This window comes from Nycticebus coucang, chromosome 16, assembly GCF_027406575.1.
Source record: "Nycticebus coucang isolate mNycCou1 chromosome 16, mNycCou1.pri, whole genome shotgun sequence".
NCBI lineage: Eukaryota > Metazoa > Chordata > Mammalia > Primates > Lorisidae > Nycticebus > Nycticebus coucang.
Genome location: NC_069795.1, coordinates 74,168,270 through 74,194,963, shown reverse-complemented (window position 1 = coordinate 74,194,963; position 26,694 = coordinate 74,168,270). Strand labels below are relative to the sequence as shown.

The 26,694-nt window shown below is 40.9% G+C and overlaps 1 protein-coding gene and 1 long non-coding RNA gene across 27 annotated transcripts in view; one reads left to right on the top strand and one right to left on the bottom strand.

The window, feature by feature from the left end:
* The window catches only part of KALRN (kalirin RhoGEF kinase), a 744,321-nt gene that overhangs the window by 257,688 nt on the left and 459,939 nt on the right, over positions 1 to 26,694 (bottom strand). For all 26 annotated transcript variants that reach the window (XR_008374862.1, XM_053564450.1, XM_053564452.1 and 23 more), the window contains 5 exons: positions 17,385 to 17,499; positions 13,800 to 13,915; positions 13,198 to 13,320; positions 4,178 to 4,360; positions 2,820 to 2,938 (listed from right to left, as the gene is read on the bottom strand). Coding sequence is in view for 25 of the 26 variants with exons in the window: in XM_053564450.1 (XP_053420425.1) it covers positions 2,820 to 2,938; positions 4,178 to 4,360; positions 13,198 to 13,320; positions 13,800 to 13,915; positions 17,385 to 17,499 (656 nt within the window). In the remaining variant the exon portion in view is untranslated. The remainder of the gene's footprint in view (positions 1 to 2,819; positions 2,939 to 4,177; positions 4,361 to 13,197; positions 13,321 to 13,799; positions 13,916 to 17,384; positions 17,500 to 26,694) is intronic.
* On the top strand, positions 1,001 to 26,680 carry LOC128567303 (uncharacterized). Its single transcript, XR_008374863.1, has 3 exons — positions 1,001 to 1,113; positions 1,193 to 1,312; positions 25,936 to 26,680. It is a non-coding gene; the product is annotated as an uncharacterized LOC128567303 (long non-coding RNA).

Here is a 26,694-nt window from a genome sequence, read left to right as displayed (position 1 = left end):
TTTATTTATTTATTTTTTTACTCATCCATTAAGCTCATCTGGCTATCTGGTATCCCAGAAAGAGCCCAAGAGGAAGATTTGGCCACTGTAGTCTCTTCATTCCCCTCCCTACTATGGGTTGAATTACATGTTCCCCAAATTCATATGTGGAAGTACTAAACCCCAGAACCTCAGATTTTCATTTTATTTGGAGATAGGGTCATTATAGTCCTGGTACGGGTAGGCCCCGAATCCCATCTGATTGGTTTCCTCATAAAAAGGGGAAATTGATAATAGATATCTATTCCAGAAGAATGTTAGATAAACATGAAAATAGCCATCTACAAAGTAAGGAGAGAGGCCTCCTTCTCTACAGCCCTCAGAAGGAATCTATCACATGGACACCTTGATTTTAGAATTCTAGCCTCCAGAACTGTGAGACAACATATTTCTGTTGCTTAAACCACCCAATTTGTGGTTCTTTGTTACAACAGCCCTATATGCAGCAGCTCTCATATGAAAAAAGCTGTGACTTTTTTTAAGACCAGCTTTAGTTTCTTCGGCTCCAAGGGACCTAGGTTCTACTTCATTTTGATAAAATAAATTGCATAGAGCTTCTTAATCTTAGGACACCCTATTTTTTCCTAGCATCACCCAACAGAGCCTTTCAAAATATTCTTCATTAGGCCCTTCAGAAATCTCCGTGAATGTGTAACCTTGTAACCACAACATAAAGGAAGCAGAGAGTCAAGAAATGGGTTGTGAGATTGGCATAGTCCATTGTTTCAGCTGTCCAGTGCCCTGTACCTTCTTGATTAGTGTGAAATATGGCTAAGCAATTACCTACTAAAGAAGTAAAATGTTTGTTTTGCCTACCTGGAATCAGGAATTTCTGAGACTGGAGCTGAGATAATCAAAGAACAGAGCAGGAACCTCCTGATAAATTGGTCCCACTAAGTGGATTCTGCCCCCTGTCCATTCTTATTCTGAGAAAACAGAGTCTAATTTATGAAAATCTCAGGCAACTTCAGGTCTTCCAAAATGTATGAATCTTAGTATCCTCCACTCTCTTCATGTCAATTTTCCTCTGCCTCATCTCCTCATGGGCCATTGCTGACCTGGGAGTAAACTTAGGTAGCAGCTTTACATCTTGACCTCTACAATTCACTCACTGGACCAGTTTCTGAGAACTTTTCCTTTCTTTTGATACCAGGCAAAAAATCTGAAATCTGAATACTTGGGCCACATCAAGAGAGGGGCCACCTGGCACTGGAACACCTCCCAGAGCAAACCTTACTCTCTTCTAACCCAATGGTGCATTCTTCAGCTTCAGGTAAGGAAATTGATATTATGATTCTTCTTCTTTTTTTTTAATGCATACAACTTTTATTTATTTATTTAGTTTGCAGTTTTTGGCCGGGGCTGGGTTTGAACTCATCACCTCCAGTATATGGGGCTGGTGCCCTACTCCTTTAAGCCACAGGCGCCGCCCCAATATTACGATTCTTAATGTTATATGATTTTAGATAACCCTTCCCTCAAGGTTTCAATTTATATGTCCAATTATATTCTTTTATATATAGATATATTCTTTTATATATTCAATTATATAACCTTTTTTTGATCATATTATCTTTATTGCCCTCTTCGTCCCTTGGTTTATACGAGAGACTGTAAAGTACTCTTTATCTTCGAGGAGTTAGTAATCTAGTTAGAGACAGATGCTCAGGAATCAGTGGATTAAGTGAAATGGAAATCAGTATAGAAAAGAAATACAGGAGTTCAGAAAAGGATGGACCAATGACAGTGAAGACTATAGATAAAGGATTTATAGCGGCACAGACTCTGAGCTGGCTTTTAAAGAATCAATAGGACTTAGAGGGGGCAAAATAAAACTAAACAGAAAAAAGAACAAAAGGAAGGAACAGGGAAGGGAAAAGGGCAAACAAAAAGGAGAGAGTTCTAGGCCAAGAATACTGCATCAACAACTTAATCTTAGACGGGAGAGAAGTCAATGAAAGTGATCAGTCTGAAGTGTGTCATTCGAGCTGGAAAGTACTTTGGAATAACTGACGTAGGAGAGGCCAAATGATAGCACCTTGAAGAGTCTGATCATTATTTCAGGGAGTATAAAATCATTTATAATTTGGAGCTGATGAGAAACACAATGGAAATGAAACACAGAGTGATTTAAATTCTGGCTTCATTATCTGTGTGGTTTGGGTAAAGTTGCTCAGATTTTCTAAGTCTTATTTTTCAAATGTAAAATGAAAATAATCATAGCTACCTGAGAGAAGTGATAGGAAGATAAAAAGAGATGTGTGTAAGGCACTTTATCTAGTGGTGGCAGCAGGAGGGGCATTGGTACTAGCAGTGATAGAATGCTCCTTCAGAAAGGTCACCCTGGCCTTACGATGTAAGTACCCGGACAGGGTAGGGCTGGCAGCAGGAGCAGGAAGGCTGGGGGGAGTTTATGCAGGTCACCTAGACTTGCAGTGACGAGGGCCACAGACAGGGGTCTGTGGGGGAAGAAACAGGCGATGAAAGAAACTGAAGAAAGGACTGACTTCAGGGATGGAGGGATAAGAGACAGCTTACTTCACAGCTTCAAGGCAGTGAAATTTGATGATTTAAAAGGAAGATTTTGTTTTGTTTCCAGCAAGTTACTGTAGAATTCAGGTGAAGGACAGACTAGAGAGACTATAAAAGTCTCCAGAGGAAACCCATATTCTCAATGGAAACACTGTGCCTGTTGGTCCCACCCCGTCGGTGGGTGGCAGTGGAAAGCAGGTACAGGCATGAGGAGCCGGCTGGCCAGGCAGGAGAGCCACAACACGTACTCTTTCTTCCGGGCTGACTTCCGCTTCTCTTCGTTGACTTCGTGGGTGGCATCCCGCAGCTTGACCTCACGATCTGAAAGGCTTGCTGGGATGATGTCCAGCTCCAGGTCCTTGTTATCCTAAACACAAAGGGGTCACAGAGGTCCTGGACCTTGGAGGGGCTTTGAGAAAGCAACTCACCAAGGTAGGGGAAGAGGAAAAATGAAGCAAGATATAATGGTAACAGATAAAAAGATAGAGGACCCTCCCTATGAACTCCCACCCACAGTACTCTTTTTCATGGGATCATTTCTTTTTTTCAAGTAAGACAGATATAAAATGTTCAGTCAAATGTTCAGTGCTAATATCCATAGCAAGGAAAAACATGAACACAGTTGATAATTATGTGTCTATTTCCCCAAGGCCTTTGGCCCTGACGAAATCTAAATACCAATACATAAATTACAGCTAAGAGTGATTCTTAGCTATTTAAAATGGATGTGAAAAGCATACAGAGATTTTTTTTTAAGCCCTCTCTTTTATTAAAGGAAATTAGTCAAACCAAATATTTTTATTTAAACAATTTATTTAAAGCAATTTCCATTAGAAATAGCTAAATGATAGAACAATGACTAAACTTTCTAACTGCTCACCCCTGCTTATTTCAACCACCATTTAGTATTTATATACGATGGAAGTCCCTAGGAAAAAAGCTCACAGAGTAAGGCCCAGGGGAGGCATTAGCTGCCTCAGCTCTAGCAGGTTTGACCACGTCACTCTCTAGGCTGCTCTACTTCAGAGCAAGAGCCTATTTAGAGATTTAAGAATTAGAAGTTCTAGGATTAAATTGTCAGGCTGTATTTAGCTCTTAATTCATAGGTTAATGACCCCTATTATAAGAAGAGATTAAAAGTCAGTCTCCTCTTGCTTCATGGCAAATAGTACCTCTTTTCACTTGAACCATCAAACAGCCCTTGTACAAATTGCATCCCTTATTCTTGAAAGAGCACTAGGACACATACGCTGGGGACTCTAGTCATTTGCTGATTAACATAATTGGCTGGAAGATGGTACTGACAGAGCCAGGATAAAGGGTTTTGTCCTTTAAGTCAACAATTAAGGCTGCACAGAGAAAAACTCTGTTCCATAGCCACAGGGCAGCCCATTTTACAATATATAGAACAGTAATCATGGGGGCTGGAGATGAAGGGATCAACGAGACCCACCCCCACACTAGAAACCACATAAGACAAGTGCATAGGGGTCGCCAGCTCAGAAGGACTGCTCTGGAAATACGCCTTCCTTCTATGCCATGAGGGCAGTGGTGCCTACGAAGATAAGCAGGGAAGACATCCGAGGGGACGAAACCCCGTGCCTACCTCTGTGTTGACTCCTAGGGCTTTCTCCAGGGAGTACCGGTACTTCCCCATCCTCAAGGAGAAGTCTCTGTAGTGCTTGTCCACCGTGGTCACCCATTTCCTTATCTCCGTGGCATGAATGTGGCCTTTCTCCACAAAGCTGTCAGCCAGCTGAATCAGAAGCTTCACCTTCTCCTTTGTTTGCTGCCCAAAAAATGGTCTTGAGTTAGTTACTGGACTACATTTGTTCTTATGCCTCCTTCACCCCACCCCCCTTTCCCTCTGCGTAGCAGCCACAGATCCCAGCTGGGTGCAGAGTTTGCACCCAGCTCTGTCTACTAGCTGCGAGATCTGGAGTAAATAATTAAACCCTCTGTGCCTCAGTTCATTCATCTGCAGAACAGGGGCCATAATAGCACAGTTTTTCCTCAATATTATACCAACCCTTGGTGGAGGACTGGTTCCAGGATCCCCAATGAATACCAAAATCCACAGATGCTCGCATTCCTTACATAACAGGGTGTAATATTTGTATATTTGTATATGACCTAGGAACATCCTCCTGTATAGTTTAAATCATCTCTAGATTACTTATACTACCTAATACATGTAAATGCTAAATAAACAGCTGCTATACTGTATAGTTTAGGGAATAATAAAAGAAAGAAAAATTTGTACATATTCAGTAGAGACACAATAATCCTTTTTTTTTTTTTTTTGTATTTTTAATCCACAGCTGGTTTAATCCATGGATCCAACACCTACAGATACAGAGGGCTAATTAAACTCATAGCATAAGGCTGTACTAAATGACTTGTTACTATAGAATGCTCACAACCATGCCTGAAACACAGTAAGAACTCAATAAGCCATAAATGTTAGACATTACTATTATTATTATTGATGTAAGACTCTCTTAGATTAATACAGTGCTTTATCAGTTTACAGAGTACATTAATGTATCTGAGACTTACTTGAGTCTTAAAGCATCCTTAGGAAGTAGGTGGAGGGAGGTGGTGCATGTCTCTTTCAACTACAGATGGAAAAACTAAGGCTTGGAGAGGCTCAGGGTGGTCCAAGTTCATACCACCAGTAAGTGACAGAGCCTTTCTGCCTCTGACCCTTAGCTCTCTCCCTTCACTGTAGCAGCCTGAAGCAGGCTCTGAACATCACGTACGTTTACACATGCTAAGATGTAAAGAAATCTGACTAGCAAATTTAAGAGTCAATTCTGTTCCTTTCACCACCAGGATCTTGGCTTTAATTTCCATTAGAGAGAGGGATAAAGGGGTTAATAAAGCTGGTGTCTATTACAGAATTAAGTAAGGGAGAACTCTGATGTATAGTGAGTTAACTACATTTCTAGCAAGAGTTTGTTCAATGCTTACTCTGTCCATAGCACTGTGCAGAGGGCTGTGGAGATGGCTTGGAGGGTAAACAAAAGAAAAAAAGCTGCTCATTTCACACAGAGTAGTTAAATAACTTAAAGCATTATGTAATTGGATGTCAAAATAAGTATTGTTAACACTGCAAGAATTTTAAAATGAGAGAAAATAAAGGTGGACTGGCATGAGGAGGAAAGATCTTGTGGAGTGGTGGCACTTAAGCTGGGTAAGACATGAGAAGGAGAGAGATACCCAACAAGCAGACAACTATTCATCCTTTACCATAACTTTGGGTTTCCAAACTCTAAAATCTACCTGGGGCCGGGCACAGTGGCTCACACCTGTAATCCTAGCACTGAGCTCACTCACTGAGCTCTGAGTTCAATACCAGTTTGAACAAGAGTGAGACCACATCTCTACTAAAAATAGAAGAGTCAGGCACCTGTAGTGCCAGCTACTGGGGAGGTTGAGGCAGGAGGATCACTTGAATCCAGGAGTTTGAGGTTGCTGTGAGCTAGGATGACATCATGGCACTCTACCCAAGGCAACAGATTGAGACTTTGTCACAAAATAAAAAAAAGAAAAATCTACCTAGGAAAGAAAAGAATATTTAAATATTCTATGAAGAAAAGTTATCTTTTAAACTGGAGGAAAGTAGGTCCATCCAAAGTTTAGATCATATTGTAATCTAGATAGTTGAGGAAAACTGAGCCAGAAAAAATCACTGGAGCAACTGTAGAAAAGACAGAAGAGACTTTCTTTATTCCACCATCCTTGCTGCCCCTTCCTAGGCTCATCTACAGTTCCTCCCATGATAAACTGTCCCTCCAAAGAAATGCCAAAGAAGACGGGCTTCAGAGAGGTGAGCAGTGCGCTTTGCCTGCCGCACTGCCAAGGAGATCAGGGCTCAGCTCCATAGCAGCGCACAGCACATCCTATCTCAGGGCAGCAGGCTAGTGTCCAGAAGAGCTCTGGTGCGAAGGAAAGGAAGTAGGGTGAGGACAGCAGACACATCTCTTGAGCCACGAAAGGGCAGAGTAGTAACACTGGAAATCAGTACTTGATATTCTCAAAACTTTCATCTTTTTGCATGTGGGGTTTTTTTTCCCTGAAAAAAAAGTTTTCTATTTACTTAAAACTGAGAATAATTTTTAATGCTATAATAAAAAAATAAATTTTTAGGGGTGGTGCCTCTGGCTCAAAGGAATAGGGCATCAGCCCCATACACCGGAGGTGGCAGGTTCAAACCCAGCCCTGGCCAAAAACTGCAAAAAATAAAAAAATAAAATAAAATAAATAATTTTTTTTTAATTTAATTTAATTTTTTTTTTATTGTTGGGGATTCATTGAGGGTACAATAAGCCAGGTAATAAATAAATTTTTATGTAAAAGTCTTAGAAATGCATATTCTCTGCTTTTATGAGGTGATTCCACCTATAAGACATGGTTTTACAGCCAGCTGGTGGCAGCAGCCATACAGAGCAGTTCTATCAGAGGAAATTATATCTTAAAGCATCCTATCTATGATTCAAGAATCACTGAGCAAATGGTTTGTGACCAAGCATGCTCCAGGTGTGCATGGATGGGGGAGCAGTAATTGAGCAGTGTAGACAAGTCCTTCTTCATGTGGCCCCACCTACCTTTGCAGCAGCCCTATCTCTACTATGCTTCATACCCATTAACCCTAGCCACCGTGAGTGTCACATGCCCTGTCTACTGCGACGAGGGCTCCTGCTCATCCTCACTCTCAAAGCAGGGGCCTCTCTCATTTCCTTTTCTTCCCATGAGTGCTTCCTAGCACTCCCACAGTTTCACATATATGCCTCTATTTTAGCACATTTCACATTGAGTTATTCATGTGTCTCCTTCGTTACATCATGAACTCCTAAAAGGTAAGATATTTTATTAATTGGTACCACTGGTGTTGAATGAATAAATGAACGAGAGAATGAATGAGCAGATCTTATGTTTGGAGGTGACTTAGGTAGGCTAGATCAGGAAGAGTTGAGGGTTTACATTGGGAAGAATTAAAATTTGGCCCACGAACTGGACAAGTCCACTAAGAGCCCAGCCATAGCTGGGCTGAAATAGTTTCTTACACATGAGTGGCTCTGGTGGCAACATGTGACTTGCCAAATGCCTGGCCATAGCTTATGCGATCAGAGGTAAAAACTTATCCCATGAAGGCAAGCCTGTTAATACATAGCTGGTGATTTTTAAGATATCCTGGCCTAAAAATTCTGTCTAAATAGGGACAGTGGCAATATGCTAGGTTGAGTAAGGTTGTTTCTATGGGAATTTGAACTGTAGAGACAGGGATCTGTATGGCTAATTACAGAGAAGTGAAAACATAGGAAGCGGAGAGGAAGGAAGGAAGCTGAATCACAGTAACAGTGAAATACTACAGATATCCCTGATGCCTTGCTCTGAAAAGATGACCAGGTAATGTGGCCACCTGACCTGCCCCTGGTTTTATGCCGCATTTCTTGTTCTTCCCACAAGGCTGAATCATTGAGCTTTTTCTGGGCTCTTGAGAGGTCCAGTCACATAACTTCTACCTTTTTTGATTTCTACACAAAGACATATAACATCTTTTCCCCTTTTCAATGTAAGCCAGTTTGAAACTCAAATCTTGTCACCAGAGACCATAACTTACATAAACAAATAAAACAGGGGTCAGATTATAGCAGTTCTTGAACAAAATGTTCTGAAGCATGTACATAATCTTGTGAACAAAAGGGAACCTTTGGGGACTATAATTCACCTGGGCCTGGAAATCTGGAACTGACAGCTCACTTATCTTGAGCTCCTCGTGTCCCCTAAGGTTCTGCCCTTAACATCTGAAATCTATATTATCTGCTGAAAAAGACAAAGGTCAAGAAAAGAGATGGTCAGTAATTCTATTTTTCCTCCTTTCTTCTTTTCTTCTTCCCTCTTTTTCTTTTCCTCCCTTCCTTTCTATCACACCATCTTCTCCTAGTCAGTGAACCTTTCTCTGAATAAAGCTTTCAAAATCTCATTTGTCTTTACACATTTTACAAGTCGTTAAGATTTAGCCTTCTTGATACTATTCCTATAATTCCATTATAATCTTCCATATTTGCCCTTCATTGCTGGCTTTTCTGTAGAGACAGGCATCCAGGTGAACATGTTTCTTGGGATATATTCTCATATTCATTCCACAGGGGATCGTTTGTTATATGTGAAAAATTTCTTAAAAGTTTCCAGTAGATAGGCTCTATTCCTCTTAAAAGACTTATGCCTATCTTTTGTGTGAACTCTTTAGATTCTACTTTTCCAGATCTGAAGGACCTGTGTGACAAACTCAGTGTTCCCTTTCCTTATTATTTATTTATTTATTTTTATATTTTTATTATTAAGTCATATCTCAGGAATGGAAAAAATATATATCCCTTTCCTTATTATCTGAATCCCAGGAAGATATAATTTAGTTCGGCTAAGGCTCTGGTCACTTTCACTGTTGCTTAATTCTCTTTTATTGAGAATAATTAAGCCCAGTTTATCTCACAGCTCCTTTTATTTTCAGAGATAAAATAACCACCTCAAAGAAGTGTTTTCTTAACATTATCACTACTCAGTGGCAAATGCAAATCAAAACCACAATGAATACCACTTTACAACCTCTAAGATAGCTATCTCAAAAAGACACAATAACAGTGTTGGGAAGAATATGGAAAAATTGGAACCTTCACATGTAGCCAATTTGGAAAACTGTGACAGTTCCTCAAAAAGTTAAATATGGAGGCACCATAAATCCCAGCCCTTCTAATCCCAGGTGTATACATAAGAGAAATGAAAGCATATGCTCACACCAAACTTGTATGTACACTTTTTTTTTTTTTTGAGACAGAGTCTCACTATGTTGCCCTGGGTAGAGTGCAGTGGTGTCACAGCTTACAGCAACCTCAAACACTTGGGCTTAAGTGATTCTCTTCCCTCAGCCTCCCAAGTAGGTGGGACTACAGACGTCCACCACAATGCCCAGCTAATTTGTTGTTGTTATTGTTGTAGTTGTCATTGATGTTTGGCAGGCCGGGGCCGGGTTTGAAACCTCCAGCCCTGGTGTACATGACCGGTGCCCTGGCCGCTGAGCTACAAGCGCCACACCAAAACTTGTATGTAAATTGTTATAGCAATATTATTCATAATAGCCAGAAGCTGGAAATAACCCAAACGTCTATCAACTGAAGAATGATAAACAGAAAGTGGTACATCTGTACAATAACATGTTACCCAGCCCTAAAAAGGTACAAAGGACTGATATATGTGTGAATCCTGAAAACATCATGCTAAAGGAAAGAAGCCAGCCAGAAAAGACTATCTATTGTATGATTTCTTTTATATGAAATGTCAGAACAGGAAAATCTCTGGAGACAGAAAGCAGATTAGTGGTTAACAGGGCTGAGGAGAAGGGAAATGGGAAGTGACTGTTAAATGGATGGGGTTTCTTTCTGGACTGGTAAAAATGTTCCAAAACTAAACAGTAGCCAATGGTTGTGAATGATGGTAAAAACCATTGAATTATAAAAAACTAAAAACAAAAGAATCTAAAAATACGGTTTACTTTTAGAAACAATAGAGTTCTTCCAAATGTCAAAACGATGAAGCTTTCCTTGACCCCTTTTTTGAAACCCAAAATAGAAAAATATCCTTTGTAGTCTTCTAATAGGATTGTTCACAGGCACACCACTACATGAAAATTTTGTTTTCATTTTATCCTTCCCCAAACTATTTTTATCTCATTTTAAATCTTACAATTGTGGGTTTTACATAGAGTATTTTTTTACATACAGTGTTTCTTCTATTTGATCTGTTTCTTTGGCGCACAGTATAATAATTCAATATGCTCTATTGCTCTGTTCAATCATAAGAGGCACCATATTTACTTCTTGTGGTTCAAGATCAATTTGGTTTCCTTTTTAAATTCATGTTGTTGGTTATAAAGATTAAAACCCAAGATGTTTGGTTAAAAGGGGTGTGTTCCTGAGAGTGGGACTGAGGTGGAGCAGAAAAGCTAGGAAGGATGTAGAGAGGGTGTAGAGAAAAAGTACAAGAATCATATTAAATATAGATTTGGGGGAGGCAGCTGTTGACATATACCCAAACTTCCTTTTTTTAAAAAATGTTCACAAATGGCTGTAGCCATTTGCAATGCACAAGATAGTATCAGGTAACTAGGGGAACAGGGGATGAATAAAGTGTGGTTCTCTTCCTTCAGGATCTTCCTGTCTCATACAGGTGCTAACACTGCACACAGATTACTAAAGGACAGATGGTTCATGCCAGGTACCTTACAGGTTATCCAGCAAGGGCTGTAGAGGAGGTCTGGGACAGATCATATCCTGGCATGTAGGCAGATCACAGAAGAAGCGGCACTGGAGTGGAAAGGTATGGTCCTTTTTCAAAAACACAAACTAGGACTGGGTGTTATAACCTAAGAATATGGGGAAGGGGGAGAAAGAGGGGAGGGAGGGGGGAAGATGGGCGGAGGGAGGGTGATTGGTGGGATTACACCTGCGGTGCATCTTACAAGGGTACATGTGAAACTTAGTAAATGTAGAATATAAATATCTTAACACAATAACTAAGAAAATGCCAGGAAGGCTGTGTTAACCAGTGTGATGAAAATGTGTCCAACGGTCTATAAAACCAGTGTATGGTGCCCCATGATTGCATTAATGTACAGAGCTATGATTTAATAATAATAAAAAAAAAAAAAAAACTAGGACTGGGTGCAGTGGCTCATGCCTGTAATACTAGCACTGTGGGAGGTAACAGGGGAAGATGGCTTGAGCCCAGGAGTTTGAGGTTGCAGTGAGCTACCATGATGCCACTGCACCCTAACCAGGGCAACAGAGTAAGATTCTGTCTAAAAATATTTTTTTTTAATAAAAATAAATGAAAAGCACAACCTAGAAGAGAAGAACATTCTAGGCAGAGAAATGCAATGAAAAAGGTGCAGAGACAAAAAAAGTATATGACTTATCCCTCAGAGGGTAAGAAAATACATTCATTCATCTGGAGCATAAAGCCTGCATAAAAGCGTAATTGAAGATAAGGCAGTGAGGGAGGTGTAGATGTTGTGGAGTGTTTTATTTTTATTTTTATTTTTGAAGTTGTGGAGTATTAAGCTGAAGGCATAGAGAAATCCTTGAAGTTCTCCAGCTGGGCGGCAACGTGACCAAAGTAGCGTTGTAAGGATGAGCAACGATGGAAAGCAGGACAGACATAGACTGGAAGGAAGGAAAGACCAAAAGCATGGAGCCCAGTGAGGAAGTGACTACAGCTTAGGGTGGTAACAATGTGAATGGGAAAGAGGAGAAAGATGTGAAGAAGGCTGTAAAGGGAGGATGAATTAAATTGACTGAATAATTCTTTGCATTTCTGCTTTGGTTATGGGCAGATTCTAATCCTAAGAAGTTCTAGGCATCTAGTGTGATCCATCCTATGTAGACAGGAATCACCAATAGATCTGATATTTATTCAAGCCTGTGAATGGTTCATTATTGACACTATTTGGAGAGGGGCAGATAGACACAAACTGGTTAATTGAAAAGACATTTTCATTTGGATTTGAAAAGGGTTCCGTGCATCTTCCGCTTCTTTGTGGTGTTTGCTGTAGCTGGTATTGAAAGGAGAACCTTATTTGAGCTCCTGGCTTTTCACATTGGATAAAAAGGCTCAAAGCTCACAAAGATATAGGGAAAGGCTCCCCAATACTGAGAGTTCATAGCATAGCATCCATAATGTGCATAACTGCTTCTGAAAGATCGGCTCAGGAAGGAGGCAAAGGGCCTGATTTTGTCACACCAAACTAGAGGAACATTCGCTATAGTGTAAGAGGGATCTCTGGATAGGATGGGTATTAATATGTTCCCCCCATTCACCCCCACACAAGCAGAAATCAACTTGGGAAGAGCATCTGCTGTGTGCACCAGTGATGCCAAGAAAGGTTCCCACATAGCAAGGAGCCCAGGATGTGGATGAGGATGCTACAAAGAGGGCACTGAGACAGGCAGGATTTTCATCCAAACCCCAGTGTCCTTGGATGGAACCCTGGCTGTGAAAATAGATGAAATCCAGAGTTCCTCCTAGTGCAGCATTCCCTGCCCTGTTGGTGTGAATAGGAATGTCATATGTGCACCTGTGCATATTTTGCTTCCCAGAGACCCACCCTGGCTCATTAGCAGGCCTGAGACCTGATGGAAATAGCCCAGGAAACAAGAAGCCCACCTGCTTTGAGTGTCATTGGCCCTGCCTATAACATACACTTCTGAAGCCACTTGAATTTCAAGAATATGTGGATCTGTGCAGGTATCCACACATGCATGTACATTTTGACATGAATACACCCCTTTTTCTTATTTGGTCTGAAAGAATATAGCAGATTCCAGAATGTGGAGCATGAAGAGGAGTATTTGGAAGCACAGTGTGTAGCAGTTGACTTCCTGCATACAGCAGCTCTGTCTAGCAGCTCCAATTCTTTGGGTATTCAGGTTTCTAAGACAAGCTTTCCTCCTTGACACTATGGGCAAGCCTTTCTGCTTATAGGAGCTGTCCTTGCTTCTGTAATGTGAAATTTGCCATAATGGGAAGTACTGAGTGACTTGGGGAAGGGCTTGGGGGGCTTCCTACCTTGGCAGGCACCCTGAATTCCCCATATTCTTTCAGCAGTTCCTGAGTTTCCTCTGTGGTCTCTCCAGTGGAGGTATGTGTTGAGAGGTAAAATTCACCTGTTTCTTGGATCCAGTCCAGTGCCTATGGGAGAAAACAACCCTCAAGTTCCCTGAAAGGCAGCTGTCGGTAGGAAAACACATCATACTACAAGGAAGGTTTGTGGTTGGGACGTCTTGATGGACCAGGAAAAGCTGACATGATTTGATTGATAGGTAGCTCTGAAATTGTTTTTATGAATGAGCCTTCCTCTGATCACGAACATCCCACTGGCAAAGAGAGGATCTCCTCCCGTAAACTGGGGGCTCTATAGTCCAGGCCCACTATCATCTGTGAATTAGGGGCATAGTGAGCCAGCATCTCCTCACAGCTCCTGCTACAGAGTGCTTGGCAAATGCTGAGTGATGGGTTTCAACTTGTTCTCTCTCCTCTCTTCATCCCACCTCCCATCTCTACTCTGACTGCTGCTGTGGCCTTCTTTTGGACTTTCTTCAGCCTTGGTCATCTGGGCCTCTGTATACCCTCCAGAAACAAGGCAAAGCCAGGGAAAGTTCTGGACATACCTGCTTAGCACTGCGCTCAAACACCACATATTGCTGGCATTGGTCTAACCGCCGCTTCTTCAAGGTCCAGAAGTGCAGGACGCGATTCTCCCTCTGTAAGAGCTCGCTCAAGATGGCTATTGGCAGAGGAGATGGGTGCTGGTTAGTGGGAAGCTCTGAGCAAATCCAACCAACCACTTCAGCCCCAAAGCCCAGGTGCTGGGTGACTGTGACGTCAAGCCTCTCTATGGCATTTATCTAGCATCAGAAGAAAGGGAGCAGAAAAAACTTCCCAAAAGGAACAAGGTTAGAGAGACTAGAGGGAAGTCTGTCAAGGAGGGTTTCATCGATTTAATGGGGCAGAATATGGGACCAGTGACTTATAAGTAACCCTGATCCCCTTCACACCAAAATTAGTTCTTGTTTGTAAGAGACCTTGGGTCATTTTCTAGAATAGCAATGAAGTCCATTGGCCTCCAGAGTCTAATGAGCATAGACAGTCTTTGACAGGAGTTTCTGTCATTCTTGAGGACTCGCTAAAAAGAGGGCAGGTGATGAATGTGGAGTGAGGACTGGTGTCACTGTCTGGACAACCCACGTCATGAGCTACATTATCAGCCCTGCACAAGAGGTTGTGCATGGAGTGCTTAAATAGCAGATCCTCAATGTTAATGCTTCTAAACAGTCCACATAGGGACAGTGTGTTGGAATTATGTCTACACGTTTTCTCTGGGCTAACACTTCCATGATATTTTGGAATATCCTCACATTACCTCCAACAATGTTAAACAAGAGGATATGCACAAGGTACAGGGCACCACGAGTGGGTCATGTAAGTACTCAGTCTGTGTTATTTCCCTTCCTGCTGCTTCTGATGTTCTTTTATTTTTTATTTATTTTTTTTTTATTAAATCATAGCTGTGTACATTGATATGATCATGGGGCATCATTCACTAGCTTCACAGACCGTTTACCAAGTTTCACATATACCCTTGTTGCTTCTGATGTTCTAAGAGGAGCAGGCTACAGGATAGATTTCTTAAATGTTTTAAATAGCATGTTCTATGCTGGAAGCAATCAAATTTATTCTATTATTCTTCCTCTTGCTTCCTGCTAACAATATTAGATATTAAGAAAATATGCAACAATGATATGAGTAACTGATATTTCTTAAGCACTCACTATGTAGCTTGTAGTTTTAAAATACCCCACAATGTATGCACCATTATTGTCTCCACTTTACAGAAGAGGAAACTGATATTTCCTTAGAGAAAGTTAAGGAAAGGTAACTTGCTTAGGGTCATTCACAGAGTAAAGGGTAGAGCTCAGATTTAGGCCAAGCCTGACTTCATAGCCTGAGTCTTTAGTCACCTGGGTCTCCCATGTTACTAGGGCTATAAAGTACAAATTACTGTGCTTTACAAAGATAGCAAAACCCTCTGGGTATGAGAGGTATGCCTCTCTCTGTTTCCTTAGGCTGAGAGCTTTATGGGTCCCAGTCATTCACCCCTTCCTACATGCAATGCCTCTATGCAATTTCTTAGTGCCTTCCTAAAGAGGTAAAGTGTACTACCGCATGTTTTCACTGACCTCTGGCTTGGCCACATAACTTGCTTTGGCAAATAGGCTGTTAATAGATATGACCCAGCAGGGGCTTGAAATGTACTTATGGACTTGACCTTCCCCTTATACTTCTGCCATCACTGTAAGAACTTCTCCTGGGTAATTGCTGCTCCTTCAACACAGGTCCCAGTATGAATAAACACAGAGCAGACAAGAACCTTACCTGCTGTGTAGGAACTGAGCCAGCCAGATTTGTAGCTGAGAGAGCTGATCCCCAGCCAATGCACAGCCACTTAAACAATTAATGTTTACAGGTGAACATCACTGAGTTTTTTGGTTATTATGCAGCAGTAGTTATGCTCCCATAACGAAAGCCAAAAACACATGCCACTGGCTCTAAGTCTAGGCACCAGTGATAAGGAAACTGACACACAAGGGATTGTAGGTTCCTGCTCAGATGGAAGCTTCAACCAGACAGGGATGGAGGATGGAGTGAGAAGCTGTTTCCTGTAATCTTTATGCTTCTTGTAATTTTGTTCATTGCAGCTCTCTCTGTGTTTTAGATAAGAGAACCAAAATCACAGTTTCAGGATTCCTTTTTGCCCCTTCTTGAAAGATTTCATATGAGGAGCAACCTGGCCTTGTCTCCACGAGGATGTAAGCACCTCCTACTCTCTCCAGTGCCTGTCACTCCTCAGCTGATAGAGGTGTAGGTGGGGTGTGTGGTCTCTCAGCAGGCAGCTGGTCTCACCCAAGCCCCTGACTGCATTTGGAAGTTAGAAATATGCTGGAAGGAGAGGATGACATAATGCTAGCCACCCACGGGTTTCTTGACTGCAAATTGAATAGCACACATGGAAAAAGAACCCTAGTCATTCCTCTCTGTAGGAACTTTGACTCCTAGGTTTCATTCTTTCCAGTGGTTTCTAACCTTTCCAACTCTTGAACTCTCTAAGGAGGAAGGAAAGCTCTTCCTAGAACAGATCATGCCCCGCCAACTTGGTACCTCCATGATGTCTCTAAGCCTGCCTCAATTCTAAGTCAGCTCAGGTTCCCTCCCTAGCCTCAGGCTCCAAGACTGTACCTCTCTGCCTCAGGATCATGACATTTGTTAAATTCTTAACCCATTCAGAGGCTTATTTCTGCATGGTCAGAGTAATTGCACAGATAATTTGAGCTTAATGTGGTCAGATAATAAGCAATTTTTAAAGGTTATACATTTTTCATACTACCATAGACTTTATAGAATTCAGAGAGATATTAAAGATTATCTAGAATAGTACTTATATAAATTTTATGTACATACAAATCACCTGGCTGGTGGGATGGGCGGGAGTTTCTTGCCAAAATTCAGGTTCTGACTTGGTAGGTTTAGGGTGCAGCCTAAGAATCTGTGTTCCCTACAATCTCTCTAGTGATACAACCTCTCAAGGTGCTGGTCTGGGGACCACATTTTGGGAGACTAGACACCCCACTCATTTTTAAACAAGAAAATTAAAGTTTTAAAAGGTGTAAGCAGTAAGTGACAAATTTAGGACTAGAGCTTGGTTTTATGATTCTTAGCCTGTGTCTCATTCCCAGTCTGTAAGATTTCACAGTCTTGCACTGTTCAATAGGTCAGGCATGAGCCACATCTGGCTATTTAAATTTAAATTAATTAGTTTTAGATACAAGTAAAAACTCACTCCCTCAGTTGCAGTAGCCATATTTCAAGTGCTCAATAGCCACATATGACTCGTGCCTACTATATTACAGATAGAGGCAATTTCCATCATTAAAAAAAATTATATTAGACTCTAAGATAAATGAAAAGGCTTGGGAAAATTTCACCTTGTTTTTCCATTCCAGATCTTGATGCATGCTAAAAAACTGACCATGAATCACTGCTGTCCTTGCCACTGCATACCACACTTTCTTCTTTAAGGAGAAGAACCAGGAGAGTTGAGATCGCATGAAAACTACGTACATAGTGCATTATGGGGAGGCGTGGGTCTCTAGTCCCGGTTGCTGGAGTGTCTTGCGGCCCAGCAGGTTCTCACTGACCTTTCACTTGTTGTTCGGGTCCCCGAGTGTGGCTGGCGACACTAGGCATGCTGACGTTATTCCTGTGGATGTACTTCAGAAACACCTCAGCATTCCGCCGTGCAAGGGTACAGGCCTAAGGGAGACAAAGGTGTGAGGCCCCTACCCCCAGCAGGTGTATGGAATCTAAGCCCTCCTTCCACTTTGTAAGAGGCTCAAGGATTCCATGGGGATGAGTGTTCTGGAGGAATCCAGAAGGAGAAGAGCTCTAGAGGCCATGTCTGGCTCACGGACACCCCAATTCCAATTTAGGAGGCTTACCCCTGTAAGCCTTCCCTTTGTCCGGTAAAGAACTATTCCCTGTGCCTCTCCCTTTTCCATCTCAGATAAGAGTCAGAAATCAGCCATCCCTTGACTACCTACATGTTGACTTGGCATTACTAATGTTCACTCTCAGACCTGTTTTCCTCTGTCATCAGAATGCCTTTTATACATATATGACCACCAGTGTGAGCCCAGGGAATACAAATCCACTTTGCTAGTGTGACTTAGACTTGAACAACTTAAACAAATAAACACATCCGTTAACTATACATTCCAAATCTAAATGGGAATTACCAACATTTTTCAAACTTATGTGTCCATCAAGTCCCCCTTACCTAAGTAACACTAATAAGCATCCTGTTGCTGGGAAATACTGATTTTTGTAAAGGACTAAGAGCTGTTACACCAGCCCCTTTAAGATTCACATTAGCTGCGGGTGGTAGAGGAGAGGTTTCCTCCTTGTTGTACCAATGGACAAGGACAAGGCCCAGGAAGTGCAGGAGTCAGGGACTAACTCAGATCTAAAAACCAGGACTATTGACAAGATTATTTTTAGTTTCTCTTAAGCCCACATATTTATTTTCTGAATTTCCCTAAAAAGCAGTTTTTTTCTGGTCATGAAGTAATACATGCATATGCTAACACACTAATTTTTTTTTGTATTTTTTTTTTAATTGTTAACTCATAGCTGTGTACATTAGTGCAATCAAGGGGTACAATGTGCTGGTTTCATATACAATCTGAAATATTCTCATCAAACTGTTCAATATAGCCTTCATGGCATTTTCTTAGTTATTGTATATAGACATTTGTATTCTGCCTTTAGTAAATTTTGCTTGCACTCATTCTAACATGCACCATAGGTGTGGCCCCACCCATTACCCTCCCTCCACCCTAAACTCCCCACTTCCTTCCCCTTCCTTGGCCCTTTCCTCATAGTCTTGTGCTATAGTTGGGTTATAGCCTTCATGTGAAAGCTATAATTTAGCTTCAAGTAGGGCTGAGTACATTGGATACTTTTTCAATTCCTGAGATACTTTCCTAAGAAGAATATGTTCCAGCTCCATCCATGTAAACATGAAAGAGGTAAAGTCTCCATCTTTCTTTAAGGCTGCATAGTATTCCATGGTATACATGTACCACAATCTGCTAGTCCATTCGTGGGTCGATGGGCACTTGGGCTTCTTCCATGACTTAGCAATTATGAATTGGGCTGCAATAAACATTCTGCTACAGATGTCTTTGTTATATTGTGATTTTTGGTCTTCTGGGTACAAACCTAGTAAAGGAATTATAGGATCGAATGGCAGGTCTATTTTTAGGTCTCTAAGTATTCTCCAAACATCCTTCCAGAAGGAATGTATTAGTGTGCACTCCCACCAGCAGTGTAGAAGTGTGCCCTTTGTTCCACATCCATGCCAACATCTCTGGTTTTGGGATTTTGTTATGCGGGCTACTCTTACTGGGGTTAGGTGATATCTCAAAGTAGTTTTGATTTGCATTTCTCTGATGATTAAGGATGATGAGCTTTTTTTCATGTGTTTGTAGATTGGGTGTCTGTCTTCTTTAGAGAAGTTTCTCTTCAAGTCCCTTGCCCAGCCTGAGATGGGATCACGTGTTCTTTTCTTGCTAATATGTTTGAGTTCTCTGTGGATTCTGGTTATTAGACCTTTATCAGAGGTATAACCTGCAAATATTTTCTCCCATTCTGAGGGCTGTCTGCTTGCTTTACTTACTATGTTCTTGGATGTGCAGAGAAGCTTTTTATTTTGATCGGGTCCCAGTAGCGTATTTTTGATACTGCTTCAATTGCCTGGGGAGTCCTCCTCATAAAATATTCACCCAGGCCGATTCCTTCAAGAGTTTTCCCTGCACTTTCTTCAAGTATTTTTATAGTTTCATGTCTTAAGTTTAAATCTTTTATCCAGTGAGAGTCTATCTTAGTTAATGGTGAAAGGTGTGGGTCCAGTTTCAATCTTCTACAGGTTGCCAGCCAGTTCACCCAGCACCATTTCTTAAATAGGGAGTCTTTTCCCCACTGAATGTTTTTAATTGACTTGTCAAAGATCAAATAACGGTAAGTAGTTGGATTCATCTCTTGGTTCTCTATTCTGTTCCAGACATCTACTTCTCTGTTTTTCTGCCATGCTGTTTTGATCACTATCGATTTATAGTACAGGCTCAGGTCTGGTAGCGTGATTCCTCCTGCTGTATTTTTATTGCTGAGTAATGTTTTGACTATTCGAGGTTTTTTCTGATTCCATATACAATGAAGTATTATTTTTTCAAGATCTTTAAAATACGACAATGGAGCTTTAATAGGAATTGCATTAAAATTATATGTTGCTTTGGGTAGTATACACATTTTAACAATGTTGATTCTTCCCAGCCAGGAGCATGATATGTTTTTCCATTTGTTAACATCTTCAGCTATTTCTTTTCTTAAAGTTTCATAGTTCTCTTTGCAGAGATCTTTCACGTCCTTTGTTAGGTATACTCCCAAACATTTCATCTTTTTTTGGCACTACTGTGAAAGAAATAGAGTCCTTGACTATTTTTTCAGCTTGGTTATTGTTGGTATATATAAAGGCTACAGATTTATGGGTGTTGATTTTGTAGCCTGAGACATCACTGTATTCCTTTATCACTTCTAAAAGTTTTGTAGTAGAATCCCTAGTGTTTTCCAGATATACGATCATATCATCTGTGAAGAGTGAAAGTTTGATCTCTTCTGACCCTATGTGGATACCCTTGATCGCCTTTTCTTCCCTAATTGTGATGGCTAAAACTTCCATTACAATGTTAAAGAGCAATGGAGACAATGGGCAACCTTGCCTGGTTCCTGATCTAAGTGGAAATGATTTCAATTTAACTCCATTCAATACGGTATTGGCTGTGGGTTTGCTGTAGATGGCCTCTATTAGTTTAAGAAATGTCCCTTCAATACCAATTTTCTTAAGTGTTCTGATCATGAAGGGATGCTGGATATTATCAAAAGCTTTTTATGCATCAATTGAAAGAATCATATGGTCCTTATTTTTTAGTCTGTTTATGTGCTGAATTACATTTATAGATTTACGTATATTGAACCAGCCTTGAGAGCCTGGGATAAATCCCACTTGGTTGTGGTGTATAATTTTCTTGACGTGTTGTTGGATTCTGTTTGTTAGGATCTTATTAAGTATTTTAGCATCAATATTCATTAGTGATATTGGCCTATAATTTTCTTTTCTTGTTGTGTCTTTTGCTGGTTTGGGGATCAAGGTGATGTTTGCTTCATAGAATGTGTTGGGTAATATTTCTTCTTTTTCTATATTTTTGAAGAGGTTTATTAATATAGGTACTAGTTCTTCTTTAAAGGTTTGGTAGAATTCTGACGTAAAGCCATCTGGTCCTGGGCTTTTCTTTTTAGGGAGATTTTGTATAGTTGATGCTATTTCAGAACTTCATATAGGCCTGTTCAACTTTTCCACTTCATTCTGGCTAAGTCTTGGTAGGTGGCATATTTCCAGGTATTGGTCGATTTCTTTCAGATTTTCATATTTCTGAGACTAGAGTTTCTTGTAGTGTTCATTAAGGATTTTTTGAATTTCTGAGGGGTCTGTTGTTTCATCGTTACCATTTCTGATTGATGAAATTAGAGATTTTACTCATTTTTTCCTGGTTACGTTAGCCAAAGGTTTATCTATTTTATTGACTTTTTCAAAAAACCAACTTTTGGATTTATTGATGTTGTATAATTCCTTTGTTTTCAATTTCATTTAATTTTGCTCTGATTTTGGTTATTTCTTTTCTTCTGCTGGGTTTGGGGTTGGAGTGTTCTTCCTTCTCCAGTTGCTTGAGATGTCCCATTAAGTTATTAACTTCCTCTCTTTCCGTTTTCTTGAGGAAGGCTTGCAGCACTATAAATTTCCCTCTTAGGACTGCCTTTGCAGTATCCCAGAGGTTCTGGTAATTCTTGTCTTGATTGTTGTTTTGTTCCAAAAATTTGGTGATTTCCTTCTTAATCTCGTCTAAAACCCATCTATCCTTCAGCATAAGGTTGTTTAGCTTCCATGTTTTTGTATGGGTATGCAGGTTCCTATTGTTATTGAGTTCAACTTTTATTCTATGATGGTCTGAGAAGATGCAAGGAATAATTTCTATTTTTTTAAAATTTGCTGAGGTTAGATTTGCGGGCTAGGATGTGGTCGATTTTGGAGTATGTTCCGTGAGCTGATGAGAAGAATGTGTATTCAGTTTTGTTGGGATGAAATGTTCTGTAGATATCTGTTACATCCAGATGTTGAATGGTTAAGTTTAAATCTAAAATTTCTTTGCTTAGCTTCTTTTTGGAGGATCTATCCACCACTGCTAAAGTGGTGTTAAAATCTCCAACTACTATGGAACTGCAGGAAATCAAGTTGCTCATGTCTGTTAGAGTTTCTTTTATAAAACGAGGTGCGTTCTGGTTGGGTGCATAAATATTAATAATTGAAATCTCATCATATTGAGTACTACCTTTAACAAATATTAAGTGTCTATCCTTATCCTTCCTTATTTCGGTTGATTTAAAGCCTATTGCGTCTGCGAATAGGATTGCAACGCCTCCTTTTTTCTGCTTTCCATTTGCCTGGAGTATAGATGACCATCCCTTCACCTTGAGTCTATATTTGTCTTTTAATGTAAGATGAGATTCTTGTATGTAGCAGATATCTGGCTTGAGTTTTTGTATCCAGTCCACTGACCTGTACCTCTTTTGAGGACAATTTAAACCATTCACATTAATTGAGAATATTGATAAGCCTTTCGAGAGTCCGGTGGACATTTTTAATCCTTCTGCAACTATGGATGTTGGAATTTGATCAAGTGGGTTTACTTTTGCGGTGGAGGATTACACTGGTCTTTATGGAGGATAGGTATGATAATATCCTGGAGAGCTGATTTAGTTATGGCAAATTTCTTCAACATATGAATATCATTGAAGTATTTAATTTCTCCATCATAAATGAAGCTCAGTTTAGCTGGCTATAGGATCCTGGGTTGAAAGTTATTTTGTTTTAGGAGATTAAAAGTTTATGACCATCCTCTTCTAGCTTGAAAGGTTTCAGCAGAGAGATCTGCAGTTATTCTAATATTCTTCCCCTTGTAGGTGATAGTTTTCTTTCGTCTGGCTGCTTTCAGAATTTTCTCCTTCATATTAACTTTAGTGAAATTGATTATGATATGTCTGGGGGATGTCTTATTTGGGTTGAGTCATGCTGGAGTTCTGAACTGTCTGCTTGGCATGTCATGAATCTCTTGGCATGTCTGGAAAGTTCTCCTGCATAATCTCATGGAGAAGAGACTCTGTGCCTTGTGAAGCCACTTCGTCGCTTTCAGGGATCCCTATAAGACGAATATTGGTTTTCTTCAAATTATCCCAGAGCTCTCTGAGAGAGTGATCTGTTTTTGCCCTCCATTTCTCTGCTTCTCTGAGAGTTTGGGAGCGTTTGAAAGCTTTGTCTTCAATGTCAGAAATCCTTTCTTCTGCTTGGTCCATTCTGTTACTGAGGGATTCTACTGTGTTTCTCAGATCTTTTTTTTTTTTTGTATTATTATTATTTTTTTCTTTATTGTTGGGGATTCTTTGAGGGTACAATAAGCCAGGTTACACTGATTGCAATTGTTAGGTAAAGTCCCTCTTGCAATCATGTTTTGCCCCCATAATGTTTCTCAGATCTTGAGGGCTCCAACTTCTTGTCTCAATGTGTCAAAATCTTTGGTCATTTGGTCTTTGAATTTGTTGAATTCTTGAGATATCTTTTGGGTTACTGCTTGGAATTCTAATTCGGTCTTATTTCCTATCCAGATTCTGAATTCGATTTCTGACATCTTAGCTATTTGTTTGTGCATGGGATCTCGTGCTGTGTCTGCCCCATTGATCCTTGGGGGAGTTGATCTACTCTGATTGTTCATATTGCCAGAGTTTTTCTGTTGATTTCGCCTCATAATTGTTTTTCACTGTTGCCTCTGGCCGTCCTTAGAGTTGGAGAGGTGTCTCTCCAAGATTAGACCCCAGTGGGATCAGTCTATTGTTGCTGGATCTTTGTCGTGAGTGACCCTGTGTAGTTCCTCTGGGGCTGCCCCAGCCAGGGAGTTGTGTAAGGAGCTCCGGAGTGTGACACACCCGGATCCAGCAACAGGGCAGGAGGTGGTGCACACGGTTCTGGGAGTTCCTTGTACCCAGTGACTTTGGCACAGAGAGCCCAAGGCTCCAGCAGTCTCTGGCTGGGAGAAGGGCTCTGCACAGAGGCAGGGAGGGCTCTGGAGGGCACCCGGCTACCAGAGTCCCTGGCCAGACGAGCGGGCTGGTATGGAGGCAGGGAGGGTAAAGGAGGGAGGACACAGGGTTGCGCAGCTCCCACAGTTACTGGTCAGGGCATGTGGAGGTCCAGCGGGCGCGGGTTACGGGTTGGGGGTCCCGGTGCAGCTCTTATGGAGGTCCGGGTGGCGCCAAGCCCAGGAGTTTGAGGTTGCTATTAGCTGTGACGCCACCGCACTCTACCCAGGGCAACAGCCCGAGGCTCCAGTGTGCCAAAACCAGTCTCACTCTGCCCCTGAGGGTTAAGGCTGTAAGGCAGCTCAGTCCCCACCTTTAGGCTGCTCAGTCACTAGGTTACTACCTCCTGCCAGATCCTTGCTCTGCGACCCTGAGGTTGGTGGTTGCCAGGGCAGTTCTCTCACAATGGCTCCCTGTGTCTCACAGCCGAACACTATTAGCTCCGTCAAGCTCAGCGGCTCAGTCTGACTCCCTAGACAATGCCGAGAGTTCTCCGCACTCCTGCTCAAGCTCTCCCCAAGGCAGTTCAACTGAGTTCCAAGTCCAAACAGTTCACAGGCAAGGCCTTTCTGGTTCGTAGACTCACTGCTGTTTGTACTTACGGCTGCTGGCGGAATTAGGTCAATCGAACACACACAACCACTTGCCAGTTTTCCACTGTTTTTGTCCTCCTCTTGGGGTCCAGAAGTCCCTTGCTGACTCCCTGTATCCTCAAAAGGATGACTATAGGCAGATCCCACCAGCCAGAGATGCCTGGAGTCTTATCTCCCCAGACTCACCATGCCCAGATGCAGGGAAGCTGTTACTTGGACACCATCTTGCTCCACCTCCAACATACTAATTTTTAATGCATAGTTTTTAGAATTAACTTATTTCTAGGCAAAACTATTATTTAAAAAAATTTCCTTATATTTAGCCTCTGATCCAATACTTAGTGAAAATCATATAATTACTTAATATATCATATAATTAATAAAAATATAATTTGAAAATGATGTAATTTTCTGGTTATATAAAAAAATTAGCCCACCAGGTGCAGTGGCTCATAGCTATAATCCTAATACTCTGGGAGGCAATCTTGAGCTTGAGTTCATACAGCCTGAAGAAGAATAAAACTCCATCTCTACTAAAAATAGCCAGGCATTGTGGTGGTTGTCAATAGTCCTAGCTACTTAGGAGGTTAAGGCCAGAGGATAGCTTGAGCCCAAGAGTTTGAGGTTGCTGTGAGCTATGATAATGCTATGGCACTCTAGCCAGGGTGAAAGAGTGAGACTCTGTCTCAAAAAAAAGAAAGAAAGAAAGAAAAAAGAAAAAAGAAAAAATTAGGACCACAGACTCCTGAGATCTCTGGTAAAAGCTTGCTGATGAGTCCACAAATTCTGAGGCTTGTGAATAGCATAGTCTGAAGGTGTCTAAAGCTAAAGAATCTCAAATGTTTCAACTAATAAACACAAATGGAGAGCTCCATGTTCTATTTGCTGCGCATATAATTCCCACCATGATAAGGAGTTTCTTACTGTGGTTTCAGGAACACATGAAAAACATCAGATCAGAAGATTTTTTCTTCTTACAAAGAAATAATTTAATTTGATGAAGAAATATCTTTATACCTCTATGTAAAATATTTACATGCTCTACTTAAATTGTTTTGTTTTAAACATCATTTGGTAGTAGGTGAATCTGTTAAAAATCATCATAAGCCCTGTACAGAAGAATTTCCATTTAATCTTATCAGTAAGACCTGATCACTAAGGGCTGTAACCAATACAGGTGTACACACCAGACAGATGGGAATAACATGGGCCAGCTTTAAAAAAGAATAAAAATAAACTCAAAGAAGCAGTCAAAGAGAGAAAATCCCTAATAAAAGAAAGGCAGTTAATTACAGAATTGAATAAAATCAATGGCAACATGTCGGGGTATAAAAATTCTCTTCTGTACTTTCAGAAACCTGAGAGGAAACAGAACATGAAAGCAAGAAAAAATTGAGAACAAGTGGAGCCTGCAGATAAGCCTGAACAGAGGACTCAGTCAGAAAGAAGATCAAAGGCTGGAGGAAGGCGATCCTGGAGGACCTCCTAGTCCACTTAAAAGTCTGTAGGGAGTAGTACTGCACTTCCTGCCAGGAAGCCAGGGCTCTCCCACAATCCCCAACAGGGCATTCCTCTCTTCATACAGAGAATAAACAGTGTCATACTTACGGGCTACAATAATTAATAAATAGGGTGCCAAGTTATTTCTTTAATTCTTGGCTTACATTTTGCATCATCCATTATAAATGATTTATTTTAATCATATTTTAAAGCTAGCCTTCCAGCTTTCGATCAAAAAATTGTTTTATAAACCAAGCATAACTGAGTGAAAGCATTCATTTTTCTCAATTAACATCATCTGCTGGATATCAGGATATTCAAATATGATAGCAATAGTAACTGTGTCTCCTAATTGCCTAGGTATACAGAGATGCTAAGAGAGAAATAAGTGTATGACGTGTAAACTTTAAACCATTAGCCAGTTAGCCAGTTAATATCTTCTCTACAAGTCTTTCCCTCTTTTAATAAGAGGCTAAAAAATCTGGGGGTTTGGGAAACCCATATGAAGCTCTGTAAGTGTGTGTTTGCGGGTGGGCATGGGGAGAGAAAGAGAGAGAAGGTAGATTAAAGAACAAGGCCTGAAGTGTGAGCCTTTGCATGCAATGTGCTCTGA